The sequence below is a fragment of the Physella acuta genome, unplaced genomic scaffold (genome assembly GCF_028476545.2).
Source record: "Physella acuta isolate Inbredline_101_S28 unplaced genomic scaffold, ASM2847654v3 ptg001761l, whole genome shotgun sequence".
Lineage (NCBI taxonomy): Eukaryota > Metazoa > Mollusca > Gastropoda > Physidae > Physella > Physella acuta.
Genome location: NW_026733271.1, coordinates 22564 through 48158, shown reverse-complemented (window position 1 = coordinate 48158; position 25595 = coordinate 22564). Strand labels below are relative to the sequence as shown.

The following is a 25595-nucleotide window of genomic DNA, read 5'->3' as shown; positions in this document are numbered from 1 at the left end:
AAATGACAAACAAAAATGATGGGAGTTTTGATATATTTTTTACTCATCCTCTCATACCACTTTTAAGGAGAAATACACAATTACAACAAAAATGCATTATTAATAATTTATTTATGAAAAAATTCAATAGTGGAGGATTTGTACACTTCCCCTTAAGTTGAGTGGGAAAGCTATTTCACAATATAACTAATTCACCTAACAAAACTGACTTATAAATTGTGTACAGCACAGTTAGCAAATGAGATTGGTATCAAATGGTTGTCACAGATGGTTTACTATATATTTTAACAAACCAGGTCCATAAATTTTATAGAAGACATTGATTGCACTTTTTTTTTTTTTAAGAAACAAAATGACTGGATAGACTATGCATGTAAAAAAATTGTTATGCCAATAGAAAATTTTGAAAAGACAAATGCAGCAAACCTATTTAGGTAAATTATATTTGACGTAAGGCACCTCTACATCTTCACCCTCTAAATCATTACAACAGATCTCCAGTACTAGAGCCTTGACGTGAGCTGGAATTTTCTTCTTTGACACTCGTCTTACTACCTCAGATAGCCTGGGGAGAAATGCATATATTAAGATAGTTGTACTAGGATGCCTGAATGCAAACCATCACTAGAGGAGCTTACACTTTTCGGACACACATAGCGAAAAAACGCAACGTAAAAATTCCATGCGGTCTCATTCAGTAACCGCTTAACATAGAAAACAAAAAAAAGTATCATATCTATCCGCAACCATTCTACTTTAATAATGTGTGTGTCATTTTGTATTCATACGCATAGAACTTAAGCTATTCTTGTTATAGTGACTGGGGGGTCTTAACGTGTGTTCGAACACATGTAATACAGTTTTACATGTGTTCGGACACCTTTACCCGTCATCGGACATAGCACTTTTTGTTCATTTAGAATAATTTAAAGTCAATTTAATGAATAAAAACATATATTATATGCATTTATATTGTGTTATTGATTGTTTGTGAGGTAATTTTAATAGTATAAAACCTTTTTCCCACACTCCCAAAGTTCATCCCATTCAGCCATTGCGGCTCGCGCAGTACGCTGCTAAGCCAGCCAGGTCACATGATTCCCCCTCCTCTTTCGCATTCCACTGCCTTCTTGACCTTATTTTGACCCTTTCCCTTCAATAACCAGCCCCTTTTATGCTCTAAATTCTTATTTAATAATATTTTTGTGTTGCTGTCCGGTCCCATGTAAGGCCAAATAAGTTAGCGAACACCCCTTTTTTATTGTTCAAGCACGAAAAAACCCATTAACCTTGACATTTACGATGTTCCATACATATATAGAAGCTATTTATAGTGTAACCTTTTAGCTAAGCATTGATTGGCTCAAGTTTTGCCCCTAAGTCCAACCCTAGGTCACTTCATCCGGCTGGTGTAAAAATAGAAATGTGCGTACCATGCAACGTTAAAAAATTTCTAAAAATAATTCTTGAGAAAGGAAACGGAAGTACTTGACACGGAAGTGTTCATAAATGAACAGTTTACGTGCAGGCGCCGTGGTTTCGCGTGAGACATGCTAATTAAAGTTTCTATGAGCCAAAAACCGACGAAGTGTTCGGTCCTACGTAATTTTTGGTGTGTGTCCGAAAAGTGTAAACTCCTCTAGATCTAAACAAACAGAATCTTAACTGCTCCACAAAAGCAAATTAAGAGAAATTAAAGTGTTTAATCTTACGGCAAATCCATCCTTTCCTGACGTTTGGAGGCCTGCATGAAGAATGAATAGAGCATACAGACACCCTGTGACAACATTGTGATCTCCAGTTTGTATTCTCTCTGAAAAAAATACATCAAATAAAGAGGTTGGAAGGAAAACATGAAGGTAAATGTGAACTGGTAGTTCAAAAATTAAGTGTTTTGATCAATAGGCTGAAATAGCCATACAAAAAAAAAAACAACTAACAAACCTGGAAAAAATCTATAAATTCTTGAAGAGTCATTTCTCCTTGAACTTCAAATCTGTCCCACAGTGTGAATTCTTTTTCATAATACTGAGAAGGATTTTAAAAATTACTTATGAAATAAACCTCTTCATTCTCTCTTCATTCAATTACATTAAAATAAACATGTAAGAAATGTTTTTTTTACCTTATTTTTTGCTGGTGGTATGGGTTCAGAGAAGGCAAAGAATGGTAAAGCTAGATTAGCAAAACCATTCTTGAAAGATTCTATGTCTTTATGACCCTGAGCAAGCTAGAATGAAAAAAGGTTCTGATATTACAAGGTAGCAAGAAGAACAATCTGAATGTTTAGATTGATGGTTGGCAGAAGAAAAATTAACTGGTCACAAATAAAATTGAAAATATAAAACAACTTTTCTTAGTTATTCACAGAATGTTGATCGAGGAAAAATGTAGAAAGCCATACCTTGATAAGTTCTAGGCACACTAGGCCTACAACCATGCTTGTAGTTGTAGCAATAGCAGGAATGATTCGACCAGCAATTAGTTTGCTCTGGGGAAACATAAAAATTGTATAACACAAGCTGATAAATAAACAAATATTAGCTTCCTCTGGCCAGATAAAATTAAAGTAACAACACTTACCTTATGTCTGTCAGCTTCTGGTATGTTATAATTGTTAGCTCGAAGATTTGATGCTGCTACAATAAAGTCCATATGAAAGTTAGAATCATCATCCTTTTCAAACTCCAGAGGTGTTATCTTCAAATCAGGTAAGGAAGCGGGAGGTGGGAGGGCTTTCTGAACATTCAAGAGATCATCTGAAGCTGTGTAGAAATAGAACTTACATTAACAATCATTCATTTCAAAAAGGTTAACATGCTGCTTGTACTTCATTAAGTTTTTTGCTGTAATTCAATAAGAGTAGATAAATGAGTAGACTTGCACTTAACTAGACATGCTTCTAAAGACAGGGTTTAAGGTTACAAATTCTATGGATTAGTATAGAAATTAGTGTTTTCTGTCAATGATTAGAACCACATAGCACAAAATACCAGCATTTAAGCTTACATGTGGATGCTTCTGCTAAAAATATTACTATTTAAATAGCAATTTTTGTTTGTTGTGGCTCTAATCTAATTATCTTTGAGGGGGAAAAAAAACACAGGATATGGCAGGAAACAGATTCAACCCTCAAGCATCTACTTTTAGGGTCGATTTTCGCCAATTTTCAAAGTAACAATTATTGACATATTATATATCAATTTTGTTGCTTAACAATCGAGGAATTCAAAAATATAAAAATTAATAGCACTAGACATTTACATCACGTTCAAAATGTAGATTAACCACACTCACTCTACTGAGATTTTTTTTTACATCTAAATGTAGTGAGGTCTAAAAATCCATGAAATTCACAAAACTAACAATATAATTACACAGAAATGTCACTTAGGCATACATTTATTTGTAATTATGTAAAACTTTACAAAATATACCAGTTTATAGCTTATTTCTATAATTATTCTTGAGGGAAAAAAAACGACCGCCCTCCCCTTTAAAATTCTGGCTTTTAGAAACACTCTGGGGAAGAAAAAAATAACAGAGTTAAATATAGAAGGTCTATATAAAAAACATAATTAATAAAATATGTCTCTATGCCAATTTTTAATATAGTTGCAGCATTTACATGGCTAATTATAATTGTTTAGTACTTTAAACATTAATTTAAAGTTACGACTCTCTGTGGCGTCTTTCAAGTGTAGTGTCAGTGTAGGGGAACAGGGTGTTAGGGCCTGATACGATTTCATTAGAATTGGTAATGAACAGAATGTATAATTAGAACTGGCATATAAAAACAATGTTGATAATAGATGCAGTTGTTTTAATGCTACTTATAATAGATCAAAATGACAAACATAATTAAAACCTAAGAATCTGGAAGCGCTGACCTCATTTTACTGACACGGTTGTCAAATAGTATAGTAAGTAGATCTAAAAAATAGATCTAGATGCAAAATCACTTTTAAAAACTGAAGTTAGTGATTAGATCTGTAATGAAATTGAAAGCAACAACTGATATGTAAGTATCTTTTGATTTAAAAAAAAAATACGCTTAGTTCTAAGAAAAAAAAATTCGATGGTGTACTCGATCCCTATCCCAAAACGTGCCAGCCATATCGCATGCGTAGTCAGCTACTCAGGTGCTTATCAAATCGATGAATTTTAAACTTATATAATAAAAGTAGGTCACCCTAAAAAAAAAGAGTAAAATGGCTCCCGTTTTCACGACAGCTGTCACTCGATTCATAATTTACAGAGTTAGAAAGTTCTACTTTCTTTTGGCTAAAGATTTAAAGAAATATTAATTTGTTATTTCTCATGCGTTCCAACAATTGTACCTAATTTTAATAAACATTGGATTATTAAGGACTCGATTCTTTTTAGAAATAGCCCTCGACACTATACAGACTATTGCGAAGAAACAGACTCGCGCGAATGTCGTGCGTAGGCTGGTTCAGTGGGCGAAGATTAGAACCCAATTTCAGACGGAAAATTTTACTTTGAAATAATTACATTATCCATTAATTTCGATTTAAAACAAATGGCTTAAAGTCAAAAGTAAACTAAAATTTAAAAACTTTGTTATTCGCAGTGTACTCAAGATTCTCGTGTTTTAAAGATAAGTCTAGTTTTACTACGTGTGCGTGCATGGTGCGAATATCGATTTTCCCCGACAGAAAATCATTAAAAAAAATTTTTTAAGTATCTACGGCAAAATAATACTTATATTTTACAGAATTAAATACATTTAACTAAACTGTTATTTAAATACATGCCTCGGAGGAAAAAAATACAATTTTATATCCGTAAAAAATTAACTGAAATCCCCACTTTCAACGACGCCGATGTGTCGTAATTATGGCCATTCACTTTGTTCAAATTAAAGTAAAAAACACATTCAAATATACTTTTTTTACTTTCATAATTTACAGCAATCATTTCTAATGAAAAATCCATAAAAATAATAGTTATTTTTACAAAATATTATTTCTTACCTTATTAGTGCAGTACACGTACTTTTCCAAGTAGATCCATTCCGTCTAGATTTGCATACTTCGCATCCTTCGCCTCGGCACAAAATGTCATAAAAAACGTATTCCACAAAAATGTTGCTAACGAAGCTTGTAAAAACATAGCTCTATTTATTAGTATAAACAAAACCCCCGAACGATGTCTGGTTAGAAAGTTTATGAACGGCGAAGATCGAATATGCATTTTGCGGTACTAATCTGTTTCCTGCCATATAGAAGTTTGAGTTTTTTGTAACTCAAGACAACTCCTAATTAAATACAGGAATTTTTTTTGAGCTGTGCAGTCATTTGGTGGAGTATATGATTTAGAAGACTAATGGTTGCTCTACCTTATGGAAAGTGTGGCTACCCCAGGCATAGTGCTTACTCCAATCTTTTCATGAGCCAGTAGATAAGAAATGATGAATGATGAATTATAAATATTGTGTATCCAAAAAAAAAAAAGTACCTAATGTTTCTGGGTTATTTGATGCTGAAGCAACTTCACTATCATTCACTTCAATTTTGACACCAGCTTTAGGTTTAAATTCTGGTACTGATATTGTATCTACAATAGCTTTGATCTTGCTTCTATCTCTGCATTGTGGAATTCCATATATGTGGGCTTTCAGATTGGCTACTGCCATAACATAATCAAGATGTGTTTCCTGGAACAGTTAAATACTTTTCTAAATGACTATAATCTAAAAGGTTTCCAACATAACAGATCAAATTTAACATCTCTTACTATTTTAGATTAATAATAACTATTTTATTTAATAACAACTTACTTTATTTGAATCAAATTCTAAAGGAGTTGGACAACGCTTGGGACCTGACCAAAATGGAGCACCAGTACTAGTTTTCTAAAAGAACAAAAAAAAAAATGATTGAATATAAACTTAACAAGAGTAAAAAGAGGAATAAGCTGAATGTCTGACAAAATTTTTCCAAAGATAAATTTTACCTGATCAGCAGGGAAATTAAAAAGCAACTGCTTTATTCTATTTGTGTAGTTCTTTGCAAATGCATAACGCCCATATTTTACACATTCCTCAAATGTCTTTGGTCGATCATCAACTAAGGTGCGTTTTACAGCCTCCAAGATATCTAGCTGGAATGTTTAATTAAAAGAATAAACCCCAAATTCAGCTTTGTTTTTATAATAATTTAAAAGCTACATTTGCAACTTTCTAAATTGTGCAAAAATATGGTATGGAAATCATAATATAACCTTATCGCGTACATCAATAGATAACACTTAGACATGTGATTATTAAAAAATGAATTTCTTTTAACTTATTTAAAAATCAGAAAATGAAAACAAAGCTTACGGGTTGTGAGCCCTGAAGTTTCAATGTTCTCTCTAAAAATTTGGGATCTGTTAAATATTGGCTAGCAGTATCAGGATCATCATGGAAATCTTTCTCAAACTCTTCACGAGCCCACTGTAGAAGAGATCAAAACAGGCATTTTAATTTTTTCCTTTATATAAAAAAAAAGTAGCAGCTTTACATGACTTATGTGGGATATTACAATCTAGATATTGTAGTTTAAGTTACCTTTAAAAAAACAAACGGCATGGCTTGTAACACAAAAATCAGAATTATTCTTAACAAAAAAAACATTAAAATATGGATTTATTTACAGGCGCTTGTAATATATTAGAATATTTTAAAGTGCCCATTACAACCTACCTGTAATGTATGTTCAATTGCATTTGGAAAGTTCTTCACAGTGCATACAGGTATACTTTTTTCAGGTGGATCTTGTGAAGATGAGTAAGATTCTGTCACATGTGGAATGACCACCTGTACGAGCAATGCATGGAATAAACCAGAATGTTTCAGTCGCTCAAAATAAACAGTATTCATTAATTAATAAGGATTGGCCTTAGTTCAAGGGTATAGAGTTGAGATTAGCCACCAGTTACAAACCTGAACATTCCCTTTAGTGCCTAGTGTGCCTGACTCCAAAAGTGGCTTGCAGTAATACACACACCTCCTATCCATGTACATTCCTAATACAAACAAAAGTATTAATCACATTAGACAATAAATGGAATCACTTTGAAAATTTATGTTACAAAGTAAATGATTTTAGTATTAATACAAAACTTATATATTAGTGACAAAAAAACAATTCCACCATTGACAGATTTAAAATGGTGTTTCAAGCTATAACTTAGTAAGGGTGGTCAGCATTTTATATTAACATTTTTCTACACTAATTATGCAAAACAAAACAAAAAATACCATAAAGCAACTCGTAGTACAACTCACTTGCATCAATGTTGTCAAGAGCATTAGCAACACCATCCAAGTTCTCAAAGAAACTGTCAGTAAAAATGTTTTCAGTTTCTTGTCCTACCCTGTCTTCACGAGCATCAATTTTAATGTTGGGGTTCATTGCTAATACAGCTTTAGCTGCAGTTGATGACTTGGGTTTCTTAAATTTGTGACAATTAAAGTTTTATTTACGTTTATTCACAACAGAATTCTACACAGTGATGGTAGTTTGAACAGAGCTATGTAATGAATTCAAGTTTAATAACACAAGTCTCATAGCATTTTGTTTGAAACAAAGTTTCTTAAACCCCTTTTTTGTGATTATTTTTATTGTGGGTGTAGAAGAGGAGGGAAGAATGAAAGGATTAAAAAAATAAGATGTGGTAAATTGAAAATGGATAAAATAATTAACACCTAATGTTATTTAGCATTATTCTAAAGAAGGCACACACTGCAAGTTACAATGGGCTACTATATAAGTAATGTCTATAAAATAACTCATTTATACCTCTACATCCCATGTTCGGAAAAGAAACTGCCTGTTAAGATTGGATTTTTCAATGCGGTCCATATCTGTAATAAAAATCTGTCCTCTTTCACCACTACCCAAGCCCATCATTGCCCAGTTCTTTAACATTTCACAGCCTATAGCACCGGCTCCAACAAGGAAGTAGCGCAAGTTTTGAACTACATCCAAGAACTTGTCACCAAAAACAACTAACTGACCATCATAGCGACTATTTTTCTGAAAATAAAATGACCAAAATATTTACATAAAGTGTCAAGATTGATTCTTGAATATAGATCTTAAATGAATAAGCAAAGTACTTATTTAAATTAAAATATAGATATATATGCCTATTGTGTTAACTCAATACTATTAAAATATCAAATAACTTACAGGTGAACAACTTTCTTCAGTTAGGATAGATTTGTCCTTGGGAAGACACTCTAACGCATCAAAGTATAAATGTTGGACAAGAGGTGAGAACTTTCCACTGCAGGCCTGTTCACAAAATTGAATAATTAACTTTTTTTTTAAAACTTTCCACAAGGCAAGTAAACAAAAAACTTTTTAACACTTTAATTTAGGGAGTTAATGCTAAAAACCTTCAGCAGACCTTCATAACTTCTTGAGCAGCTATTCCTCCAATAAATGCTTGAATAGGACAAAGATTTCCACGGGCTGAGTAAGAAAATTCATGTAAAAGTTCTTCACTGTAATCATCAACTTTAGCTTTTGAATTAGCATTAACTTCTTTGAACACATTTACAAATTCTTCAGCGTCAGCCTAGACGGTGATATAAACAAAAATGTATTAATGTCAGGAAACACCATTACCTTTCAAAACAAATTAATTTAATACAATTAAATTAAGAAAGATATTTTACCTTGCAACGAGGTTTTGGCATGTGACCATTTTTCTTGACATACTGATGTAGAGCTTGGAAAGCTATATGCAAAATTGCAGGTCTGTCAAACTTTCCAAAGTCAGTCAATAGGAACTCTGGTTCCTCTAGAGATTGTTTGATTGATTTCTGTCAATTCCAAATAATAACATAGGTTACTGAGACACAACATGATGCATTTTAACAAACAAACTACAATGACAAACACAAAAAAGCTAATAATTGCAAAACTTACAAAATGAAAAGTTTTGGGCATCTTAACTTGAGAAGCAACACCACCTCTTTCATAGTCTGAGAATTTTCTTGTATCACCAATACTAAATGTGTAAGGTCCTGGAATGTTTGGATTCAAATTTAAAAAGCAGAAAAACAGTTCTATATACTAGACAGGGTAACATAAATAGCATTCATCAATAAACAAAAGTTAGTTTTTAACATTTATAAAAACTTGTTTAAAAACCCCATACCAAGCACTTTTATCTTGATTGGATTGCAACCATTTAATTCAGTCATTCCTTGAACCTCAGAGAATGTGACATAGTCATCATCATTAAAACCATGGCGGGTTTCATCCAAGCAAGCTACAACACCTTGTTCACTCTATAAAAAAATTTGCTTGTTAACTCAAGGAAGTATATTACCTGGGCTATAGCTATTGTAAAACGTTATGAAAATACAAGGTTCATACACTAAGTACAAAAACAGAATCTAAATTAATTCAAACCTTTTCAACATCTGCAATCATGATTGAAAGGGGCTGTTCACCATCCACATCAGATACCACAAAACTCTTACCAAAATCACAAAAGATATGACTGAGGAAATATTTGAAAAATATATTTTGCATTATATTGCAAGTGGAAAAAACACTGGAATGTTAACAAAATGAAATATAGTTTTTTAAAAGTGACGCATATTTATAAAAAAATCCATACCCAAACAATCCATAAGTGGAAGTTGAAATAAATTTGATATTGTTTGAATGGCAGAATTCCCCAAATCTTATCTGATCATCTTGGCTACTATTTGTTAACACAACAACCTATAAAATGTTAAAAACATTCTTAACTGATGTAAAATGTCATAACATTCACATTCATAAAAAAATATAAAGGCTTAATTAACAAAAATATATTTTAAAATATTTTTATAAAATACCTGAAACTGCTTAAGGAACTCTTCACACAGGGGTTCAGTATTGCTGGACACACGCACATATGAATTCAGCTCAGAAAGACGAGGCAATGTAACAACGGCTCTATTCTTACCAACATCATCTTCCCTCAGAAAAAACTAGAATTAAATTTTAAATTTTGTCTTTAAAAGGGAACAAAAAAACATTTCCTGAGAAAATATTCAACAAGAGGGCATATTATTATTCTAAGTAAGATTTTACTCTATACCATTCTTATAAATAACCTTAAAGTTGATCAAGTCTATAGGAAAAAAAAGTTACTTGTGAGGAAAGGTCCATCCATGTAGTATTCAAAGTATCATGAATGGTCACAGATTTAACACCACTCAGCACAACATTTTTTGATATCTCAACTCCAATACCACCCATTCCAGATACCAAGACATTTGAACTTGCCATCTTGCGCATAGCTTCATGGCCAAGTACATACCTAAATAAATTATTTTCAATTTACAACTAGGCCGATTATTAAGTGAAGGAATGGTTTTGATCTGTAATAGCAACTAAAGTCTGCCAGCAGATTTCAGTAACTTTTAAAATAATGTAATAAATCTTTTTTAAAATGAAAAACTTACAATTGTCTGGAATACAAACTTTCATCAATGTCTTCAGTACTTCCATTTTTAACACCATCCATCTGCAATGCAATAGAATATATTTCAATAAATCAATTTTATGTAATTTTCGAATGATAAAATTCAACAGTGAATTTGCAACAACTTACATTTAAAAGCACTCCGTTATTTCTTTCTTCAGAGTTACCGTCAGTTGAGTTAATGGTAAGTCGGGCTCGTTTTTCAGGAGGTGACCCGTTACTACTGGACATCTAACAAAAAAAATTGTGCAAATAAAATAATGCAAATAGGGCCTACATTTTTTTAAGATTCAAGTCTAAAGTACTCAAAACCTTTTCTAACTAGGAGTGTTGTGTTATCTGTAGTAATATAAAAATGAAGTGACTATTGCCAGTAGCTGATGGCTGGGAATAGCCTTAGTCATATTAAAATTACTAGGCCAAAATAATCCTGCACTAGTTAGGCCTATAGATCGCCAAAATCTTCAACTTAACGGTCTTATAGCTAACATACACTTCTGAAATAGAATCTAAATCCAATTATATTATAAAAACCCATAGGATACCAATATCCAATAATGGCAAAATAATAGAATCTTCTTAAAACAGAGGTGTTAGGTTTCTGAATGGAATAACTAAATACTAACTACACATGACTTGCTAATAGAGTCTACATATTCTTATTCCCCATTGGTAGATAAGTATTTGGAAGCGTTTCTTCTCATTCTACTTCAAATAATAATGAAACAGGGTGCAGAAGACGAAGCTGTGTAGAGGTATTTTAGAGTTTATTAGGCCTAGAAGGTGGAAAATGATTCTAGAAATAGATTTAGAACTCAAGTAGCTTTTTTTTTATTTTGACTGGATCTGTTGATAGAATCTAGTCTTGTAATAACTTTTAGTCAATCTAGTTTAAACTATAGTCAACTTACTAGATCTAGATCTACTATGAGATTCTAGATATTACTACCTAGTGAATAGAGTTAGTAGTTGTTTTTTTTTTTAAATAATCTAGCAGAGTAGCTGCTAGAGATCAGAAAAAAGCTAGTGCAGATTCTACTCCAGTACTGGCAGTACGAATTAGAATCTAGCTAGAGTATCTACTTCTACAAGTAAATCTAGATTTGTGGTCTAGAATATAGATCTAGAAATCTAGAGCTAGATCATGTCTTAGGGCTAAGCCGGCTAGGCTTACTAATTGAGTGATGATTGTTTTTTTTTTAATCCTCAACCTAGTCTATGTCCTCGCTTGGGCCCCAGCCTTCCTTCGGTCTGAGTCTGCACTCTTCTCAGGCTAGCTGGATTTTAAAATTATTTTTATTAGTCTATAGACTAGTTTAATGTTCTGGTGGGTATCTAAGATGTATACATTCAAGCTCGACAAAGATCCCATTTAGTTTTCAAACTACCTGAATTAAGTAAGAACCGAAGAGAGAATCTTCGACTAGCTCAACAAAGCGGTGAAAATCGACTCTCGATAAAGATGGCGGTCTTGAATGCAGTATATGGTTTGCCAGAGCAAAAATTTTTAAACGTTGCCAAGCTGCACAAAATTCTTGTTTTGAGTTTATTATTTACATTCATTTTATATTCAAGTTTATAATGTTTAAAAAAGAAACTAGTACTTTCCGCCTATAAAAATTTGCGTCAGTCTTTATTTACAGTGACTATAATTTAGTTTATGCATTAATTATTTTGAGATGGTTATTGGTGGAAAGTTGGTAGAAGCAAACATAAAGAAAAAAGGTAATAAAAATATAAACAACAAAAGTTAGCAATTTTGAATAAGTGCATGTATAGTGAAAGAGCGGTGGTGAGTGCTTGTTTGTGTGTATAATAATATAGACCTGGTTGGTTCAAGTGACCAAGTTAATATTTGCATGTAAGTTTAATTTTTCTATTTCTGTGGACCAAATAAATCTCAGCATATAATTTCAAATAGTTGCCAAGAATATTGTAGATTGTTGAAAAATAAAGTATTGTGTGATTATATATATATATATATATATATATATATATATATATATATATATATATATATATATATATATATATATTTATATATATATTTATACATACACTAACTGGCCAGGCCCTACACTGACCTATGTGAAAAACATCTGTAACATGACTTGCTTGTTAATTAAGCAGCATATACCAGGCGCTGTCTGGTTTTGGAAACATATTGAATTTCCAATTAAATGTCTATATGCAAATATTAACTTTTGAAAAAGTATATATAATCTTCACCCTAGCTCTAAAACTAATCTTGTTCACAACCTACCACAACCATGAACAGAAAAACCACAAATACACAAATACATACCCATATCCATACATAAATGTCATAAACGCTCTGATCGCACTTCTACACCTAATTAAACCTCACTTAAACAACAAAAATTAAACATAAGCAAACATAAACTTAATCATAAGCCTAACCCCCACAATTGCCTCAACCTTAACCTAAACCACAAACAAACATAAACATAAAACCAAACATAAGCACAAAACCAAAGACATACATAAACAAAGCAAACATTTGAATTTTTTCTTTAGTAATTTTAATTTTTGTAAATCATCTACCACTTAAAGGGAAGAAATTGGTACAATTTTTTTCATAACAATTTTTAATTTTTGTGAATAATAATAAATTTCAGTTAATTTTGCACCTTATGTTGATTAAAATGTTTAGTATTTAGCACTTCTAATATATAAAAAATGGATTCTGTGGCTCTGTTTGTATGTGACAGGCAGATGATCCTGTGGTACACATGCATATAGTAAAAAACTAGACTTGATCGCCATAGTGTAATATTCTTAACGCGTTTATTGTCTAAATGAATGATTTAAATAATTAATATGGAAGGTTTTATAAAGAAAGTTTCATTTTCCAAAGGTATCATTTTAATTAACGTCATGTGGAATAAATAAAGTCAAAGAAAATGTATCATCCTTTAAAAGTGTACAAATTACCTCACTTTGTTCCTTTATTGTAAAAAAAAATAGTACTTCCCTTTAAAAAAACATGACATTTGGAAAAAAATTACTTTTTATTAGTTTGATTTGGTGTTGCCATCTATGTTTTCTTCTATCTTTTGGTTTGCGGTCAAGCTGGGGGAATTAAAGTCGTTCACAAAACTGAATCTGGCATGTCCATCGGCGCCCCGGCAGGGTTTAATTTTGCGCCCTGGGCTATTCTGTGAGCGCTTTAGTGCATACATTCATTTTAAAAAATGCCATAGACTATGAATAAGAAAGATTACTGTAGTCCTTAACTAAAGCTAATCCAGGCGTCCTCCCGTGCCCCAAGAGAGTGGTATTTGGCGCCCCAGGCCTTCCAGTGAGCGCTATGGCGCCTACGTTTGGTTTAGTGAGTTCAATAGACTATGAATAAGATGGGGTATTATAGTCTTTTACTAAGTTGTATCAGGCGGTTCAGCCTGTGCACCAGTAGGGTGCCCCATGGGATATACTGTGAGCATTATGCATTTATGTTTGCATTAAATTTGTGTTTATATTCTGCATTATTGTTTGCGTTTGTATTTGTGTTGTGATAATATTTGTGTTCGCTTTTGCATTTGCTTTTGTAATTGCGTTAGTGTTTGCGATTTTGTTAGTGTTTACATTTGTGTTTGTGTTTCCTTTGATGTTTGCATTTTTGTTTATGTCTGTATTCTCATTTTTGTGTATGTTTGCTTTTGGGTTTGTGTTTTAGTATGCGTTTGTGTTTGTGTTATGTTAGCGTTTATTTCGTGTTTTGGTTTTGGTTGGTTGTGGTTAGTGTTAAGCTTAAAGTTAGAGTTAGGTTTAGGGTTATGTGTTCTTTTGTCAAACTTCACCGGGTATATGCTGCTTAATAAACCCAAAAGTCATGGTTATTTACACATAGGTTTTTCACAGAGGCCAGTGCAGGGCCTGGCAAGAGACGCTAGTATTTTATAAATGATAAGTTTTCTAAATATCAATTTGGATTTATGTACAAAAATAAAAACCTTTTAAATATCAAACATTGCTGATCAAGTAGAGTTTTGTTTTTACTGTAGGTAAGTGTTCTACAAACAATTCAGCCACCATATATATATATATATATATATATATATATATATATATATATATATATATATATATATATATGTATATATATATATATATATATATATATATATATATATATATATATATATATATATATATATATATATATATATATATATATATATATATGTTACGGTCAAAGCCCGAAGTCAGCCAATGCTAAGATTGGCCGGCCAATCCGCGCATTGGCCAATATCGCCTCCCATAGGTCAGTCAAAGTCCGAAACTTTGCTTGATTTCGGCCTTTGGCCGGCCAATCCGCGGACTGGCCATGTTGGACCGGCCAATCCGCGGACTGGCCATGTTGGACCGGCCAAAGTCTTAATTAGAAGATCATCTGGCTAGGGACGACCGGCCAAAGTCCGATTTAGAAGATCATGAGCAGATTTTGGTTTTTTTTTATGCCGTAAGGATCATGAAATTAAGTCTTTATTGATTATTAAATAAATTAAATGACAGAAACATTCAAATTTGTTATTGTACTATAGTCTCAATCTACCAATATCATCATTTGTTACAACAAGTTGAACTTTTATGGCAATTAGAATTACATAGCAGCTTGTTATTTTTACACTTGCAGCGATTTGTTGTGCACTTAGTTGTGCGATTGCAGCTAGTGTAGCCTTGGCCCCCAGTCAATGATTGTGAAGATGCGATGGTTCGTAGTGATTTTTCCTCAGTGCCAACTGACGACAATAAGAGCAGTTTTTCGTGAAGAATTGAAAACTCACTTCTAGCATACAGTTTTTTTTAGAACACCATGTTCCGTTCCTAATTTATAGAAACCGCCCTCGACGCTCATGATTACTGCAATCACGCTTCGGGGATCACCGTGACCTCTGTCAACATCTGGAAAACGGATGCGTACATTGTCACCCACTTCACCATCTTTAAATTTTGTATTTGATGTTTTAAGCATCTTAGCACCTTGAGTTTGCAAGCCAGTATGAGCTGCTGACCTGTGTTCCATGATGTCTTGTTTGTTGTGACACAATCTGCAGGTAATGTTCCCTCCGTACCCTTCGTCTGCTTCATTAGGTATTCCACAAATAGCATGGACATCGTTGCCACAGGATCCAAAAGAATGAGCTGCACTAGAATGTTTTTCACAAACTATATAGAATCTGTTGGCCACATTATTGTCACACAACTGGTCTGGGCGTTCCGCCACGGCAGTAGATGTATTAGCTGAGGATGTCGTTGCATTTATGGCAACCTCCATTTCTTGTTCAATGTTCTCAAGATCTTCCTCAGTAACTATTTTATCGAGAGCCCATATATGGAAACTAACATGGATTTACATTTTATTCTTTTGACATCCATCTGCTATGTCTGTCTCATGGTCTGACGGCCCTTTTGATTCATGTCACCTTGCATATAGAATGCTATACAAACAAGAGCAAAACAATACGTTACTCTCAATGAAAACGCACCCAGAATAATGAAAATGCGATCACAACTTAGTCTAGATAGAACATTGGCCGGGACATCCCGGCCAGTGCGCGCATTGGCCGGCCAATGTACAAAATACGCTGTCAATTTTACGCACTTCGGGCTTTGACCGTAACATATATATATATATATCCGGGTTCAAATAAGTTAAATGTCCCTGAGTCAACCCAGCTCTGATGAGTACCTAACTCACGCTAGGGTATAGTGCTGACAATGTTATCCCTTCATATGCTGAGGTCTCTGAAGCAGATGAACTTTATTTCATCTGCCCCATCTGCCTTGGGCATTAACGGGAGATGATATATATATATATATATATATATATATATATATATATATATGTTACGGTCAAGGCCCGAAGTCGGCCAAAGCACGGATTGGCCGGCCAAAGCGCGGATTGGCCAATATTGCCTCCCATTGACCGGCCAAAGCCTGAAACTTTACTTCATTTTGGCCTTCGGCCAGTCCGAATTAGAAGATCATCTAGGGACAAAGGCCGAATTAGAAGATCATGAGCAGATTTTGGTTTTTTTATACAGTAAGAATCATAAAAATTAAGTATTGTTGATTATTATTTGGAATTACATTGTTATTTTTACACTTGCAGCGATTTGTTGTGCACTAGGTTGTGCAATTGCAGTAAATGTAGTCTTGGCCGCCGGTCAGTGATTGTGAAGATGCGATGGTTCGTAGTGATTTTCCTCAGTGCCAACGGGTGACAATGAGGTCAGTTTTCCGTGAAGAGTTGAAAACTCACTTCTAGCTTATAGTTGTTTTAATACACCATGTTCCGTTCCTAGCTTGTAGAAAGCGCCCTCTACGCTCATGACAACTGCAATCACGCTTTGGGGATCACCGCGACCTCAATCAACATCTGTATCTTATGCTACCAGTATCTTTCACTTTAGCTTGTTTAAATTTTGTTAGCATCTTAGCACCTTGAGTTTGCAAGGTAGTATGAGCTGCTGACCCGTTGTCCATGGTTTCTTGTTTATTGTGACATATTCTGCGAGTACTGTTCCCTCCATACCCTTCGTCTGCTTCATTGGCTATCCCGCATATTGCATGGACATAGTTGCCAGAGGATCCACAGGAATGGGCAGAATTTCAATATGTTTCACAAACTACACATAATCTATTGGCCTTATTATTGTCACGCAGCTGGTCTGGACGTTGCACCACAGCAGCAAATGTTTTAGATGAGGACGTAGTTGCATTTATGGCAACCTCCATTTCTCGTTCAATGTTCTCAAGATCTTTCTCAGTAGCTAACTTATCGAGAGCCTCTCTTGGTAGATTTGAAGTGCTGAGTCCAACTTTTGCTTTGCATCCAAACAAGGCTTCGTATGGCAATTGTTGGATTCCTTGATTAAAATTACGGTTTTTCATAAGACTATCAGCCCAATGAGCTGATTCATCTGTCTACATCCATGTCCTCATCATGTTTTGAACATCTTGGTTAGCAAGTTCTACTGAACATTGGCTTTGGCTATGCCTTGGTTTTCTGTGAACTAGTTTAAGTTCAGGCCACAAATTCTTTTCCATTAGGATTAGGATTATTTATTATGGCTGCTATCTGGTAAGTCTGTCTCTTGATCTGACGGTCCTTTTGGTCCATGTCGCATTGCATATAGAATGCTATACAAACAAGAGCCAAACAATACGTTACTCATAATGAAACCGCACCCAGAAAAATGAAACAGCGATCACAACTTAGTGTAGATAGACCATTGGCCGGCCAATGTACAAAATACACTGTAAAGTTTAAGCGCTTCGGACTTTGGCCAGTACGCGCATTGGCCGGCCAATGTAAGAAATACGCTCTTAGTGCTAAGTTCTTCGGGCTTTGGCCAAGAGAGCCGGCCAATGCGCTCATTGGCCGGCCAATGCGGGCTTAGGCAGCACTTCGGGCTTTGACTGTAACATATATATATGTAGTTATTAAGTTCTTAGTTGCCAATTTGGCAAGCCAAGCATCAAAGAAAACCCACTGTTGTTGCATTTAGGTAACAGACAAATAATAATGGGTGATTTGTCCAATGGGCCATTTATTCATACCAAAGAAAGACATCTAGATTCTGGATATATCTCGATCATGATAATATCTAGATTTAGATCTAAAATCTGGGAGTACAAAACAAAAAATATAGTGAGCAATGATGTTTTGTCGTATTCTAGATCTAGATCTAAATTAATTTGTCAAAACTAAGAAATACATCTAGAATCTAGATCTTGTGACTCATGACTCTACTCTTGAGTCATCCATCGATCCTAGATCTAGAAAGATCTAGATTTCTACCCACGATTAACTATAGGCCTAGTTTACTATAGATATTATAATAATATTATTAGATCTACTGTACTACACTAGACCAGTGCTAGATCTAGATCTAGATTCTAGTACTAGAGTCTACTATAGGCCTAATTAAGACTATATTATATTATAATTACAGTAGTATTCCTATTGTTATTTTTTATTAGTGTATTATGGCAGCATTATTATTATTTAATATTTATCTGTGGCGATTTAGGCTATGCTGTCAAATTAGAGTACTCACCCAAATAAATAAAAAAATTATAGGCTAACAGCGTTAGCCGTAGGCGTTAACACTGTTATGATCGCGTCACTCAGTACAGTGTGACAGAACGAACACGGACTTCGGCGTTCGCCGTCTGCTACGTAAGAAACTTACTCAGTCTTACTGAGATAATGCCTGCGAAATGACTTAAACTTTAAACCAACACTTGGTTTTTTTAAAATGTCTTCTCTCTACAGTAACCGGTAATTAAGTAAGTGTTGTGATTCAGCAATAGTCTATATATTAATTAAAAAGAGACAGTAGGCCTTTAAAGATAAAGAATAAATACAATGCAACACTAATATTCTAATTCTAGATCACAAATAAGACTTCCTCTTGTATCCTACGACAACAACTCGGTGACGGTGTGCATTATGGGACCGAAAGATGTTTAAAAAACTGGAAAACAGTAACTAAAAATAACACTTTAAATGCTTACGTCATTTAGGTCAAATAATTATACAACACACTGACGTAGTCTAGGCCCAGTTCATATGTAAGTTCCGTAAAAGGGAGAGGGGAGTTGGATCTAGGGCTGAAGAAATAACTTTTTGCATAAATTACTCCTTGTTGGTGCCCTTTAATTTCAATTGATAGCGTACACATTTTTTTTCTAGTTATAGTCTTTTAGCCAATTCAGATCTGTTCGCGACACTCATAAAACACAACGATAAAAAAATGAAGGATCCAATGGCCCTTTTCTCTTGAAAGTGCATTGATCTAGATCTAGATTATTCTAGGCTACACGTAAACACCATGGTTTATAGATCTAGTAATATTAATAGCAACATGTTAAGTGTGTGTCATTGTGTGTTTTGGGGAAAACACCGAATCAAAAATAGAACAAGATAATCTAGATTAAATATAGAATTCAGCGGAGCTACACATTACATAAGTATTAATCAAGGCAATAGTATTGTCAAACATGTTATAGGCCATAAGATAGTGTTGGGCTACTAAGACGAACTAGGTGGTGGTGTTTTGGTGGCGTCAGTGTTTCTATCCGACATCTTTCTCCATGGGGGGGGGGGGGGGGCACTTGAAACTTTCTAGTGGGGACTAAAAATTTCGGGGTAGGGGGTGGACACTGATGAAAGTAAATATTTTCAGTATAAATTATATTTCGATGGGAAAGAGGGGAGGGACGGTGGAAGTACTTGGGGGGGGGGGAGGGGGGGGGGGAGGGGGGGGGAGACAGTGAAATCCCCCAAAAGATACCTGAAAGAAACTGGTTAGCGTTGGGTGTTTACGAGGCTAAGCCTCTATTTTTGTTTTGGGTTATGTCTAGAGGTATCTTGAATGGACATTAGCGAGTAAACTGTAATTTTCTTCCTATTAATTTCTTTTGAGTATGATACTTTCGGAGAGACAATTGCAATTTCGAAAAGGGGGGGGGGTGATTGAAACAGATGAACTCTATTTCATCTGCCCCATGTGTCTTGGACACGAACGGGAAAAGATGTTGATGCCAGTTTTCATTAGTATATTTTATTTCTACAAGCCCAAATACTAACAACGATACTATCAGAAGAAAAGAAAAATCTCCTTACAGTGATGTATTGTTACAGACAGCCTAACCGGCCAAAGATGGATCCGAACTAGTCCCGCCAACACTTCCTCGTTCGTTCTTTCCCCATCTGGGACTTGGGAAATATAGGATGTTCTACATTCCATAACGGAACCGAACTCGGGACAGTTGGTTATAGATCTGCACCGTCCGATTCAGATCTGGTAATCAGTGGCGTCACTAGGCCATGTAACATCCGGTAGGGTAACTCAAAATAGCACCCATTCCGTCATAGACTCAGAGGCGTAGCGAGGGGGGGCGGGGGGGGGGGGCATATGTCCCCGGGCGCCGACCTTAGGGGGCGCCAAATTGAAAGTTTGAGGGGGGGGGGGTGCAAATGAAAAGTTCGAGAGGGGGTGCAAATCGAAAGATTGTCCCCGGGCGCCGGGTAGGGTCGCTACGCCTCTGCATAGACTATATACCATGTACCAACACTATAAGTAATTTAGTGTCATCTTATCTCAAATGGTTTTACTCTGTGATATGATGCACACAACTTTAACAGGCAATTAAGCCATCGGTGAAAAGCAGGTTTAAAATTAGCTGTATTTTGCTGTCCGCACCCTGCACCCCTGCATGCGCCGCCACTGCTTGTGACGTAAACACCTGACAGCACTAAGTGCATATTAGATAGTAGCCTACTAAGGATAGGATCGACCCGATCCTGTTTGAGTTAGTGACATTGTATGAAGGGGTGGAGCTAGGAATGGTGATGGGTTTTGTTTAAGGGTTAAAGTTAAGCCAGACAAAGATTAAAAAAAAAAAAACAATAACGTACCCGATGTTTCACAGCCGCATTTTGTCGACCTGAAGCAAGAAATGGAATCATGGGCGTTTAAGATTTCTATCCGGTCAAAGTTCCTATCTGTGTATCATCGTATCTTGTAATCACCATCCACTTAGAAACGACACAACATTCGACTATAACGTCTAAGTTAGAAAAAATAAATAAAAAATTATTCAATATGTTCTCATGAAATCAGTGGCTTCTAGATCTATACATTTAGTTCTATGTTGTGACGGAGGTTGCTTTGAACCTACCGGTCGCGATACCCGGATATTACGAATGAACTAAAAAAGAGCGGCTAGGTTCTAGATGTGCCGACTAAACGCGCTGGTTCAGTCCCACAATCTTCCTAACAAATTTCCGATGGAACAAAACGCGTAAAACAAAGCGAAAGGACATTTTGGCTCATTCCTGGTTCATGTGGTATCAGGTCACTACAGGAAACGACTTCATAAAGATAGGTTTTAAGACTAGGTTTGGGTAGGTTTTAAGGCTAGGTTTGGGTAGGTTTTAAGGCTAGGTTTGGGTAGGTTTTAAGGCTAGGTTTGGGTAGGTTTTAAGGCTAGGTTTGGGTAGGTTTTAAGGCTAGGTTTGGGTAGGTTTTAAGGCTAGGTTTGGGTAGGTTTTAAGGCTAGGTTTGGGTAGGTTTTAAGGCTAGGTTTGGGTAGGTTTTAAGGCTAGGTTTGGGTAGGTTTTAAGGCTAGGTTTGGGTAGGTTTTAAGGCTAGGTTTGGGTAGGTTTTAAGGCTAGGTTTGGGTAGGTTTTAAGGCTAGGCTTGGGTAGGTTTTAAGGCTAGGTTTGGGTAGGTTTTAAGGCTAGGTTTGGGTAGGTTTTAAGGCTAGGTTTGGGTAGGTTTTAAGGCTAGGTTTGGATAGGTTTTAAGGCTAGGCTTGGGTAGGTTTTAAGGCTAGGTTTGGGTAGGTTTTAAGGCTAGGTTTGGGTAGGTTTTAAGGCTAGGTTTGGGTTAGGGTGTAGGAGCCCCGAAGGGAAGGGTTGGCTCCTAAAGGGATAGAGGAAATAATTTAAAGCATTACCCGTGCGCATTTGATGGTCCATGGGGCAGATGAATTAGATTTGTTTCGGTGACCTCAACACAGAAGCGTAGCGAGGGGGGGGGGCGGGGGTGGGTGGGTGCGGAACGCACCGGGTGACACCATTTAGGGGGGTGACACCAAGGCAAAAAATTGCAAAATATATAGAGAAAAACTTGAGGGGGGTGCAAATCGAAAGTTTGAGGGGGGGGGGTGCAAATAAATCGAAAACTTGAGTGGGGGGGGTGCAAATCGAAAATTTGTCCCCGGGAAGGGTCGCTACGCCTCTGTGCCGCACCGGGTGACACCCGACCTCGCTACGCCACTGTTTAGGACTACTCCCAGCCGCATTTGCTTTCCTTAACGTGAGTCAAGAAGGCCTACCCATCAGGATTAGGTGGAGTCAGGGACGTGAGTCAAGAAGGCCTACCCATCAGGATTAGGTGGAGTCTGGGACGTGAGTCAAGAAGGCCTACCCATCAGGATTAGGTGGAGAGTGACGTGAGTCAAGAAGGCCTAGTTATCAGGATTAGGTGGAGTCAGGGACGTGAGTCAAGAAGGCCTAGTTATCAGGATTAGGTGGAGTCAGGGACGTGAGTCAAGAAGGCCTACCCAGGATTAGGTGGAGTCAGGGACGTGAGTCAAGAAGGCCTACTCATCAGGATTAGGTGGAGTCAGGGGCGTGAGTCAAGAAGGTCTACCCAGGATTAGGTGGAGTCAGGGACGTGAGTCAAGAAGGCCTACCCAGGATTAGGTGGAGTCAGGGATGTGAGTCAAGAAGGTCTACCCATCAGGATTAGGTGGAGTCAGGGACGTCCTACAGACTTGAAACGTTCGGATGCTCTACCATGTTAAAAAAAGTGTGCTCTTTAAATGTCAGAAATGAGTCACACACACGCACAGTGGCGGATTAAGGGGGGTGCTGAAAGGGCTGCAGCTAGGGGCCCCCGATTTTTAGGGGCCCCCAAATTTACCGCTTAACTGTTAGTTTTCTTTATAAAAAGTAAAGTTTTAATGTTTGCATCACAAGCTTCAATTTTTTTTCAAAATTTCTAACACTTGAACACACTTATGTATAAATACCACATCCTGCCCAGACATCCATAATATAAAGCTGATGGTAGTCCTTCCTTTTTTTTTCTGCATATCAAACTTAACTCTACCACTTTGTAGGCACATTTTTGTTACTGTAAAATTAGTTGTAATTTGTTTCCCCTAACGTGAGTTAGGTACCCAGCAGAGTTATGTGGACTCAGGTACGGTCTCCTGACTTAAAACCCGGATTCGAACTCGAGACTTACGGGTTAGCAGTCCAGTTCACTACCGGTAGTCATTCCTTCTATCATTGCTAGAGATTTTGGAACCGAAAAAGTCAACTCTACACATGTGCTTTTTACTTGCATCGCAGTGACTAATTATAATACATATATAGATTTTATTTAAATAACGACTAACATTTTTTTGTATAGTTGTCACTGTATTTACTCTTTCGCATAACGTAAATAAAATATTAAATAAACGCACGTTTCTAAAAGATATTAAATGGACCAATGTCAAATAATACTTTCGCTTAGATAACTAGAAAATTTTTGACAAATTTTTTTAATAACAGTAGTGTCAAAAAATTAATTAATTAAAATATTGTATACTTTTGACAGGGAAGGTTAATTTAAAAATAAATTCAACTCACGCTAATAATAAAATGTGAATGTAAATTATGCGGACGTAAAAGGGGACATTATTGTTAGAATATTATAATTAGCATGGATTGATGAAATGCACTGTGATAAGTAAAACACGGATATTTTAAATACTGCCTTTTGTTTCTTTTATGGATAAGTAGGGGTATAATAGTCGTTTACTAAGTTGAATCAGGCGGGCCCGCCGGCGCCCCAGCCGATGAATTTAGAATTGTTTATTTTTCACATGTTTAAGCGTATATCCAAGCTTCAGTGGCTTAGATAATACTGAGAGAGCCACCCAATACAAAGGCTAACGTGTATAAATTCTTTTGCTAAATCCCCCATCAGTTGAATTTTTTTTGTAATATCTTGGAAAACTAGCGTATTTTCATTAGCATTTGTTTACTTATTGTTTTTCGTTTCATTGCATACACACACACATACACACACACGCATATATATATATATATATATATATATATATATATATATATATATATATATATATGGGGCCCCCAAAAAATTTCAGCCTGGGGCCCCACTCAGCCTTAATCCGCCCCTGCACACGCACACACACATCACACACAGACACTAATCACACACCACACACGCGCAGACACACATCACACACACACACCCAACTCTCACCACACACACACACCACATACACACGCTGACACACATCAACATCACACTAAACACATCACACACACACACACACATGTGAGTTGTCGTAGTTCTTCTTGCAAGCCGGGAGTTGTAGCCTCGACTGCGGTGCCTCAACAAGCGGTATTGAACGGCTTTAGTCGATTCATTTTAGGCTTGGCAAGAAGAATCTAACTGTAGAGACGTGGGAGGTAATTTATCGATCTATCGATCGTCCATTCATCAGATAATCAATAAAAAATTATCTCTTTTCTTACATTGTTAAAAAAAACAACTATTTAATCAGCACTCCTTGAACTTTTCCTCCGAGGTGAAAAGGCCTAATTACCAGAAGACAAGGCGAACAATTGGTAATACATGTATAAACACTGTATAATATATGACCGTGACGATGCATTTTTACTTCACTCAATAGTAAAGTATCCTAAGTAAATAGTTAACCAATGTGCCTTTACAAGACGGCAAAGGGAATGTTGAAACCAGAGCTATTGAAATGTCTAGTTATAAAAATAGAATGTGAAAAAGCACAATGAGATCAACATGGTGTCATGTATGTAGATCAGTGTTTCTTTCAGACATTTCACACTTTGTTTTCCCGGGGAGGGGGGAGCACTTGATATTTTCGGTGGTGGGGGCGGACACTGGTAAAAGTATATATATAGTATATATAAAAGTATATATTTTCTATATAAATTCCATTTCGTTCGGGGGTGGGGTGAGGTGGGGGTAAACTTTTTTCCTAATGATGGCGAGGGATAGCATAGCGGTAGACTTTCTTCGGGGGGGGGGGGGGAGAGATGCCTGGAAAAAACTGGGTGTGGGGGTGGTCCAGAACTACTCACACGTTAACCCCTTAAATGAGCTTTGTTAAGTTACAGCGATTGGGGACGGTGTTTCAAACAATTTCAAAACAATGTCTTGTCTTAGTCCTGTGACACCTCCGTGGAGCGAAGGTCTACAAGTACACTTTCCCAACGAACTCAGTTCTTGGGTGGTTCTCTTCAGTGTGACCCGTAACGTCCCATGATCGATCTGCCCATTTTCCCCATTCGCTACGGATAGATTACTGCCAGCTCGGCGATGTTTGCCTGTCTTCTCCTCGTCGCATGCCCAAACCTCCCACCTCCCCACTTGCGGATTTCGATGTCTTCAAATTATAAGAATAGTCAAATAGCTCGATAACTACCAGAGACTTTATATCCAGAGTTTCTTCCAGGCATCTTTTCGGGGGGGGGGGGGGGGGGGGGGGGGGTA

At 36.0% G+C, this 25595-nt stretch overlaps 1 protein-coding gene across 3 annotated transcripts; it reads right to left on the bottom strand.

Annotated features, from left to right (window-relative positions):
* Nucleotides 1–21: 21 nt before the first annotated feature.
* LOC131930349 (ubiquitin-like modifier-activating enzyme 1) lies at nucleotides 22–21103 on the bottom strand. Of its 3 annotated transcripts, none has more exons than XM_059286802.1 (26): nucleotides 20954–21103; nucleotides 10630–10731; nucleotides 10481–10542; nucleotides 10167–10335; nucleotides 9869–10003; nucleotides 9646–9752; nucleotides 9435–9525; nucleotides 9178–9310; nucleotides 8946–9043; nucleotides 8693–8839; nucleotides 8422–8592; nucleotides 8202–8306; nucleotides 7809–8045; nucleotides 7295–7460; nucleotides 6950–7032; nucleotides 6710–6823; nucleotides 6347–6460; nucleotides 5980–6126; nucleotides 5804–5878; nucleotides 5482–5680; nucleotides 2584–2765; nucleotides 2405–2491; nucleotides 2126–2230; nucleotides 1945–2028; nucleotides 1713–1813; nucleotides 22–565 (listed from the first exon to the last, which is right to left on the bottom strand). In XM_059286802.1, exons 1-26 carry the CDS (start codon nucleotides 21002–21004, stop codon nucleotides 427–429), a joined length of 3204 nt encoding a protein of 1067 aa, XP_059142785.1. In that variant the 5' UTR covers nucleotides 21005–21103; the 3' UTR covers nucleotides 22–426. The 3 variants fall into 3 exon arrangements, with proteins under 3 accessions (XP_059142785.1, XP_059142788.1, XP_059142787.1); XM_059286805.1 differs by lacking the exon at nucleotides 20954–21103 and adding an exon at nucleotides 18588–18986; XM_059286804.1 differs by lacking the exon at nucleotides 20954–21103 and adding an exon at nucleotides 11889–12010.
* Between the last annotated feature and the right edge of the window lie 4492 nt (nucleotides 21104–25595).